This window comes from Acartia tonsa, chromosome 2 (genome assembly GCF_053477335.1).
Source record: "Acartia tonsa isolate MP-2025a chromosome 2, ASM5347733v1, whole genome shotgun sequence".
In the NCBI taxonomy this organism is placed as follows: Eukaryota; Metazoa; Arthropoda; class Copepoda; order Calanoida; family Acartiidae; genus Acartia; species Acartia tonsa.
In genome coordinates this window covers 32699572-32709523 of record NC_137261.1, presented here as the reverse complement: position 1 = coordinate 32709523, position 9952 = coordinate 32699572, and the positions used below count along the sequence as shown (strand labels likewise).

The 9952-nt window shown below is 35.8% G+C and overlaps 1 protein-coding gene across 1 annotated transcript; it reads right to left on the bottom strand.

Moving 5' to 3' along the window:
• Positions 1–2726: 2726 nt before the first annotated feature.
• Positions 2727–5075, bottom strand: LOC145311340 (uncharacterized). Its single transcript, XM_080150542.1, has 2 exons — positions 4888–5075; positions 2727–4395 (listed from the first exon to the last, which is right to left on the bottom strand). Exons 1-2 carry the CDS (start codon positions 5038–5040, stop codon positions 3520–3522), a joined length of 1029 nt encoding a protein of 342 aa, XP_080006668.1. The 5' UTR covers positions 5041–5075; the 3' UTR covers positions 2727–3519.
• Positions 5076–9952: the final 4877 nt, after the last annotated feature.

The window sequence follows — 9952 nt, the reverse complement described above, 5'->3', positions numbered from 1 at the left end:
GGTGCGGCCTCTATTTTCATATTGTTCAGATGGTAGCCAAGTGTTGCATGGCCTGTATAGATTTGTGTGATCATGTTCATCATCCTTCTCGGTTTTGTTATCAGTTTTCTCCACAAACCATTCTTGACACTGGGTAGCATCATTTTTGTTTGTCTACATGTTGTGATCTTCTCCCATTCTTTCTGCCAGTTTTTGAAGGTGAAGTCTTTAATTTCAGCTTTTATATTTGCATCTGAAATGGGAATGCATTCTCCAGGTGTGTGTATTTTCATCATTGCCCCTAGCTTCGCTTTTCTATCGGCCACCTCGTTTCCAAGGTGGCCTTCGTGTCCAGGTACCCAGGCCACTAGCACTCTGTTGTCTTCTCCAAGTTTGTTTAACAGTCTTTTGGTCTCAAAGATAACTTTGCTTCTTATTTGATAATTTTGAATTGCTGTTATAGCAGAGGTGTTATCAAGGTAGAAGTTTACCGTCCTGTTCCTTATGTTGTTTGATATGAGTGTGAAGGCTGCTTCTGCCAGCGCTAACAATTCAGCTTGATATACCGTTGTATGGCTACCCAGGTGTTGGGCGCCACTGATCTTAAGTCCTCCTCCAGTAATAATGTAGCCAAATCCTGCTCTTCCTGCCATCTTGCTGCCATCTGTGAAGCATGTAATTACTTCCTGGTCCTTTGTTCCTGGCTTCAAGTTACTTTCTCTAGCTTCTTGTCTAGTGCCAATCTTTGTTTTAAAGTGTGTAGGTACAAACTGTGTATGTACCATTCTGTCTCTTGGTATAAAGATTGTTTTAATGTTCTTTGCCAGCTTACGTATAATAACTGCATGTGATTTTTCACTGACTATTTCAGCCTGCTGCACTGTCCAACTGTTGTTCCATATCAGTCTTTTGTAGGTGTTGATACTTTGTGCCTGAAGGTGGAAGACTATAGGTTCTAGTCCCAGCATCACTTCCATCCCCGCCGTGGGGGTGGACTTCATACTGTTAAGTATGGCCAGACATCCTTTCCTTTGTACTCTCTCCAGTCTTTTTCTGTTCTTTCCATTTAGTTTACCTGAGATACCTTCAATCCAGATCATAGCTGCATACGTCAAGACTGGTCTCACTACTGCTGTGTAAAGCCATCTGCATATCCTTGGGTTGAGTCCCCAATTCTTTGATATCATCCGTCTGCAATACATCATGGACATGGTTGCTTTGTCTGTTATGTTCCTTATATGAAGATCCCATTTAAGATCGCTTCTGAATGTTACTCCAAGATATTTCATGCTTGATACATACTCCAGCTCAGTTTCATTCATGTAAATTTTTGGTAGTACAGGATTTTTCTTGTTGGTAAACAGCATCAGTTTGGTTTTGCTTGCTGAGAAGCTCAGTCTGTGGTCTTTAGCCCATTCCTCCAGTATGTGTATGTCTCTCTGTATGTTTTGTGCACAGGATATTTCATCCCAGCCGATTGAGATGTCAAGTATGTCGTCCGCAAATATGTAAAGGTCTGTTGGGTTTCTTTCTGGCATTCTATCACTTAGGTTCTGCTGATTATTATTCCATAGGTGAACGCTTGCTACGGATCCTTGTGGTGTGCCCCTAGTTGTTTGCTTGGAAACCATGACGTCATCATGCATAGCTGTCACTTTTCTGTTTTTAAGCATTGCTTCTGTCCACATGACAGTTTGTCTTGATGCTCCCATCCGCTCCAGGTTATGTATCATCATATTGATGGAGGCGTTGTTGAAGGCGGCGTCGATGTCTGCGAACAGAACAATCGCACACTCGCCATTCAACTTTGCCTTCTCGATTTTCACCACTACTGCGTGGAGACAGTCCTCTGTATTGGTGCTTTCCTTGTATGAGAATATTTTCTTGCTTGTTTTAGATCTAAGATGATTTTCACTAACTTCCCAGTAAAGTGTTCTTTCTAAACCCTTTAATAGGAAGCTAGAAAGGCTAATGGGTCTTTTAGATTTAGGATCAAGGCTGTCTTTTTTACCAGGTTTATCAATAAACGCTACCCTGGTGTCTAGCCAGGTTCTAGGGCACTTACTTTCCCTCACACTTCTACGCCACATCTTCACAATGTCCCCCCCAATGATTTCGATACCTTTCTGTAAATGACACGGATAAATGCCGTCCATACCCGGAGATTTAAACGGCTTGAAAGATTTCAATGAATTAGTAACTGTTTCAATATTAATAACTCTTTCAATATCAATAAAATTATTGTTATTACTATGGTCATATGGTTCCGTATGTCTGTCATCTTGTTTGTCCGGAAAATGTGTATTTAATAAGACATTTAAGGTATCCTTGATGTTTTTTGTGTACTCCCCATTAGGTTTTCTCACAGTACCCAGCTCTCTGTTGTTGTTCATCTTCATCAGTTTCTGTATCCTGGCTGCTGCATCAAGTCTGTCCATTTCCTGGCACATATTGTACCAGGCCTTTTTCTTAGCTGATTTAACTAATGTATCATGCCTATTTCTAACCGCCCTATATTCTGCTGCTCTTTCTTCATTATTAAATCTACCTACCCTTCTCCTATGGAGGTTAACTAATTTCTTACTAGCCTCAAGGTTCGAGCTCCACCATTGTGGACGATTTTTTGTTCTTTTCTTAACACTAGGACAACTATCATTGTAAGCACCTATGATATCATCCCTAAGCTGGTCTGCAGCTGTATCTAAGTCTACCAAATCAACATTACCTCTTTTATTCCGCTTTTCTTGTAAGATCTCCTTGTATCTCCGCCAGTTGGTTTTCTTTATACATCTAAAATTATCAGAGTTATTTATGTTAATATTTTCAGTTAGCTCGAAATCTAAATACGCATGATCCGAAAAAGATTCAATATCACTGACCCTCCATCCAACGACCCTATTAATCAAAACGTCCGAGACAAAAGTTATGTCTAAAACCTCGCCTCTCAAGATATTAGAAAAAGTTGGTTTGTTACCTTCATTTAAAACTATAAGGTTTTTTGAAATTATGAATTCAAGTAAGTCTTCTCCCCGTTTTTGGGACTCCGACGAGCCCCAACTCAGATGTCTTGAGTTTACATCTCCCCCAATGATAAGTGGTAAGCTATTAACTCTGGCATATTCAACCAGTTCTATTAATTTTTTGGCGGGCGGCGATTTTCCCTCCGCCTCTGGTTCACCTGGACAATAAATAGAGCAAAAGATTATTTGTTTATTATTAAACCTGAAAAGAACTGCTGTATGATCCCTGTCCGTGAATTGGTTAAGTTGGCAGCCCCTAACTTCCTTGCTAGTAGCTATACAAGCTCTATTATCATTTTCCTTACTGCAATACACATTAATATTGTGAAAAAATTTTACCTTATTATTTGAAATGTACGGTTCTTGTACCAAGATAATTTTTCATCCAAATCCTGTCCGTTGGGCATGTGTTGTCGTCATCGTTGTATCAGTCCGGTCATGGCTCCCAGTTAGCCTGGCCCCACATTGAACTGTGGCAGAGACAGCTTTGTGTAGGTTGGCCTGGGAGATTGGAGTGTAGTTAGTTGTTAGTGCTGGGTTGGGCATTAGTCTCTGGCAATATGCTCTCGTACTTTTTATATGCCTTGTCTCTCAAGTCTTCTTTGACGGCGGTGATCATACCGCCGTCGGACAAGAAGACATATGACATACCGAGCTTCAAGCGGCCTTTTAGCCTGATCAGTTCCTTGAACAGCTTCTCATCCACCTGCAGTCCGACCGTGAAGAAGCCATTCTCCGTGTCTGACAGCTTGTTCTTGGTGATCTCTGTTACCTTGAAATGATAATCCCTGGACTCTCCAGTCTCAGGGTTGACATATTTGTCCTTTATTATCTTGTTCCACAGTTTTATCTTGATCTCCATTGTTGTCAGATCCTCGCAGAAGAATTTTGTGTGGATCTTGCCCTTCATACTGCGGTATAGTCTCTCCTGTGGCTTGTAGATTATGAATTTTATGCCCATATCCTTTAGCTCCTCTGTGTGAGGGTCCATCCTCTTAATCTCGTTCTGGACAAATTTGGCCGTGTAGTTGTTGTTACAGGCAATCCAACCTATACGATTGTTAATTCCACCAAAGATTGAGAGGTCAAAATCTTCGTTACCGCTTGTCAGAAATTCACAATACTTATTAACCATGGTGGCATCCACATGGTCAAAAGCTGCCTGATCGATAGCAATGCTATCATCATCGTAGCGGAATTCATAGATGATATTGTCAGCTGCCAGGGTTGCATAGCTAGGTCTGCTATGAACTTCATCCATCACTTCTTCTTCTATGAGCTTTGTGATAGATGGTCCACCAGTAGATTCTTCCTTTGCTCTCTTGAGCTTGTTGAATTCAAAGTCTCTCTGTTTTTTGGCAGCATGCTTATCAGCACCAGTTCTCCTTCTCTTCTCCTGAATATCAGATATATCAGATATATTATTAGTGTTTACATTTCTCTCTTTCTCTTTATTCTGTACTTCAGTCTTTCTTTTCTTTTCTCTGCTCTTGACCACAATGAAAGGTTCATTGTCATCATCATCTTCATCATCCATGTCAAGTATAGCTGGGTCTACATAAGTAATGTCTTTAGTGTTCCCTTCCAGGTCCAACTTACTGTCATTTGCAGTCCAATTAAGCTCTGTTATCTCTTCTGTTATTTGTAAGTGTCCAACAGTCTTTCTTATTTCCTCTTTCTGATTGTCTTCTAGACTCATGGCACTGAGCTCAAGACTATCATCCTTGATCGATTGTGCGTTGTTGTTAAATGAGTCATCATCAATATCAACATAATCATCATTAGTAACATTGGTTCTCGTAGACGAGTCCCTATGTACATTCTGACTTTTTAAGTTCTCAAAGTTCTTGCCTTGGGTCCTTTCGTTTCCGAAACCCCCTGGCATTACCTGTACAGTAGCCCTTTCATCGCCTTCCGCCTGCACAGGATCACTTCCGGCGTGGGTATCGGTAACCATCGGGGATGTTCCGCCCCTAGAGACCGCGCTGCCGCTACCACCGACGCGGCCCCCATCTCTGCTTGATTTCTTGGCTTGGTTCATTTTTGAAAGAAGTTCTGCAAGATTAATTTGTTATTAACCATAGACAGTTAATTTTAATTAATCCTGGTGGAGAGAGGAAAAGAAAGTAGAGGGATAGATGGAGGAAATGACAAGAGTCTGAGATCTTAAGCTACATAACATAACATCCTACTTGAATCCATTAGCTTGAAATAAGGGAAGTAAGTAAGCTATGGAAAAAGAAAAGAAATGAAAGATTTTGTCCTAAACAAAAATAAAACTGAAAAACCCTGACTCACTTTTTAAAAATAGTCGCTACTAATTAAAAAGTTTAACAAAATTTACTAATTTTCACCATTGTTTGATAAAATTTGAACTTGAACTTGAAAATTTGCGGTGCCGCTTAAACTAAGTGTACACAATGGTGACCCTAGCGACTCCTTACGGCGATACGTGTAACTAATCGAGACAGGGTTGCCGGCAATCATGATCGTTGGTTGTACTTTTCATCTTTATTTTCATTTAAAAACCGAATTGATCTTACTGTTGTTTGGGGGGGGGGTAAAGGTAAAAATTGTAAAATTTTTGTTAACATCTCTTTTTGTAAAATTATTTGCAAGAGTACCATTTTTAGGGGATAAAAGATGTGAAAATTTTCCTAATTAGACAACCAGTGGTACTCAAATATGGCGACCGTGGTATGACAGTAATTTTCTTGAAAATCACGCAACCTCGTTCCTTATAGTTAAATCTCTTAAAGGGCGAATATAGGTTCGATATGATATGAGCTTATATCAAAGGTGCCATTGCATAGTTTTAGAATATCTATGTTAAATTTAAAAATTCAAAAAAATCCTTAAGTAGATTTTACAATTTTCGTGTTTTCTTCAACATATAATAAATGAGATGGCCTACAAAATCGTTTATTTTAGCCCTTTACAAGACTTTTTTTGACTAGTTTTCTTAAGTTTAATTGATTATTTCATTGGCATGCATCTTAAATGATAATTAAAATGTTTATTTTATTTAATTATATAGTATTGTATTCAAATTTTAAATAGCGTCAAAAATTTTGCTTTATAGTGCATCATAAAGATAAATATTAAGTTTTTAAATTTATTTTCTCTACCAAGATTTTAGATTTATTCATGATGAATACAATTTATTTATATAAAAATATATAATATGTAAAATATATTTACCCTTTGTAGCCTGGGTAAAGACACAAACATGATGCAACTTTTAGCAAACAAACATAATATTTTAATTTTGAAATATTTTTTTTAAATTAGTTTTCAGCCCTCCCTTTTTCAATGTACTTTTACAAAATTATGTTATGAAAAATTTATGTGATCAAAAGTAAAAGTTGCAGCATCCTTTTTTTCCCCATTCCTTTCGTCTTCATTATGACTATGATTGAACAAAAGCTTTATAATACAACCTTCCGACGCAGCCTTGAGTGATGCAGGGATGTTTGGATTTCTTAGGGAACCACACAAGTTACGCGAAATGGCGTAATTATATCAACGAATCAGTTCGGTTTTATGCTAGAAACGGACTTATACAGTTAAATATGTCAATGTCTTTAAGTTACTTATAATCTATATAATTGCACGCTTGAAATAAGCCCATATCATATCAAACCTATATTCGCCCTTTAAATATTAAGATGATCCAACTACAAGTTTGGCCCTAGTTCTTTATAAACCTAATTGAGAGATGTTAACTCCTAGCTTAATTTGACTATTTTACACTTGTAAGATTTGTAAAGTAGTGTCTACACACCTTTTAGTTGGGTCCCCTGGACCGTAAGCCCCCGTGCCTCGACAAGGCTTGGTGTATCTACGACCCTCTCTTAACCCACCTAGACTGATGCTCCCTTTCGAGCGGCTAGGCAAGGGAGGGCACACGGGAGATGTAGCCGCTTGTACTTATATATTATATATTAATTAGCAATTCGCTCCTAGCCTCTAGGGGCTATGCCCCATAAGGTAATTTGAAGAAAAAAAATTAAATTTAAGAAAATAGCTCAAAACCATCACAGGACCAATAGGTATAAATCCTGAAGAGTAGAATCAGATCGGTTTAGTGGTTACCGAGATCTTAAGGGACAGACGGACGGACAGACGGACGGACAGACAGACAGACATCATTCTACTTTGTATTATAGATAAACTGATCAACTGACGGTTGTAAAGACAAACTAGTGGCAATACTAAAAGTAGCTTTGCTTCCAAAACCATCGTTTTATGTTCTCTGTTGAAGGAAGTGGATGTTATGATAATGTGGGTGTAGTGTTTATTTATGTCTATGATGGACACCATAATATAATCAAATGTAAAATAAACAATAACAATACATAAATGGTTAGATCCCATTGCTCGGAAGTTGACCATCTTTACCCCCCCCCCCCCCCTGTTTCTTAAATCTTAACTTGTTCTTAATGCACTACTTTTGTAAATATTTGTCCTTTATTTAATTTATGAAAAAGAGACAGATTTTAAGGCTTGTTTGATGGGGGGGGGGGCGGGGGGGTATGGCTTTCCATTGTCGAAAAATGATATTTATCTCAACAATCAACAATATTATGTATGGATAAGAAAACATACACAAAGCCTTTAATTCTTTTTGGTTATTTATACAAAAAGTACATAATAACACAAAAAAAAATTTGGGCAATTAGTTTCTGTGTGCTTCCTGGAAATTTTAAATTAAAATGTCATAAAAGATACATATTGATTTTTACAATTTATAATATAACAATTTCTAAACACTAATGTACAGAAGAATTTGTTTAAACCTGTATTCTACGGTCATTTTTCATGTAAACTCTTTGGTTTTTATATTTTTGTTGAATGTCCATTTCAATAATATGAGATGCATTTTCTATTGCTAATTTTATGGCAACTTTTAGAAAATTTTATAGAAGCTGCGCTACATAATGATTTATTCATCCTTTCCCCGTCTCTTCTTTTTATACTTTTTCTATTCATCTTTACTTCAACTTTTTTCTAAGAGAAAGATAATTGTTCTCGATAATAAATAAACATTAAAATTTTGTATTTTATGGACATAAAATACTTATATTTTCTGGGTTTTTTTCAATTTAACACTTACATTTACAATAAGATCTATTAAAACAAAATTCGATTTTAAACATTCAAATCTAAGTTTGGATAAAAAGATTCAGTAAAATTTTAACTGTTGGTTTAACATTTCAAGCAAATACCCCAATTCGAACATATCACCATTATATACATAAGAATCTTTTATATATGTTGAGACTGGATCTAACGCAAACACAATGGGCACAGAGTGGATTATTAAATAATGACATTATAAATATTGAACATACGGTACCATTTAAATCATGGTTACATAGTTACAGGAACGAAGGTATACAGAACACACTTTATTTGTCATAACAAATATATCATAATTATTTCCACTATCTTCATAATGTTGAGTTCTACATATACTATCTACTATCTTGAATATTTATCCAAAGCTCATGTTGAAGTCTCTCTAACTTTATTATTAGTGGAGAAAAAGAATATTTCAGGGAATAAGGAAACTGTTATCTATGTGCTTATTTTGCTAATTATTCTGTTGATATGATACATGGTTTTTGAAATCAACCTTTTCCCCCTCCCAAAAAAAATATTAAGGTATTTAAATATACTGTTGTGTTAGAAAATTTCATTAATTTCTGTTAACTATTTGAAATTTATTTCAAGTGGTTGTGGATACTAGAAACCTACAATATTTACTGTGCCACGCTTTTCTTGTAGTGACACTAAATAAATATGGGCCTATCTAATACTACAAATGTGTACCTGTATTCCTGAAGAAAAATTTGTAAAAACATTTTAACCAGAGAAGTGTATTTAAATTATGCTGGCTTAGAAACTAATTAAACTTATTTCTTTTACAAAATTCAACCCTACATACTCTTACTTACTCTTAGGGTGTTTTTTAAAAAGATTTACCGTGTTTAATGGTTTTCTACTGCTATTTCTTTTCAAAATTTGCCTAAAGTTTGCTTTAGAACCTGAAGCGGAGGTTTGTTTTTAACTCTATAATCATTAGTACAAAATGACAGTACATGATGATTTTATGCTTGCTTGACGAGATTTTTTGCATTTTAGGGACGCTTCACATTAGTTTCTTTTTAGGCTGATTTTCTAGTTATGAATATGTCGTGTTATAACTCAAATTATCAAAACCTAATCAAATTATTTTTTTTGTTAATGTTGAAATCCTTCTTATTCCCCTAATAGATTATACATAGACCAAAGTAACTAAGAAAACAATTTTTAAAAATTATTAATTAACTGCATTTTTTACTTTTAACAATGAAACTAGAATCAAATTTGTGTTTTATGCTAAACTCTGCTTAAACAAACATGTATCAACAATGTTCTACAGAATAACTTTCAAATTTTAATGTTGAACCAAAAGAAACAGATTTTTTAGATTACTGAGTTAAATCCCCCAACCCTTATATTAAAAGTTTAAACTTACCAGAATATTCCATCTCACAAGTGTTGATAGGACAGGACAGTTTGTAAAATTATATCCCAAAGTCACGAAGCTGATTTTTAAAATTTCGTTCTTGGACATACAGTCTTACATTTGGCCTGCATGGGGGGGTTTTAAATTTATTTTCAATTGACAAATGATTCGCAATATTGGGTTTTAACTTATTTATTTTGGCAAATTGATGAGAAAATTTGTCGAAGGGGTGTAAATATTTCTGATGATAGGGGTCAAATTTGAAGCAAGTCAACACAAACACCTGTTAATTTTCTTTCTTCTAAATTAGGGCTGAATTATAAACGCAGGGACAGAAATAATTTACACTATGAAGAAAACTTATTGTTTACAACTAAACTTAATTTGAAATGTTAAAATTTATCTTCTTGCCCCCTTCGCAGAATAAATTAATTCAAAC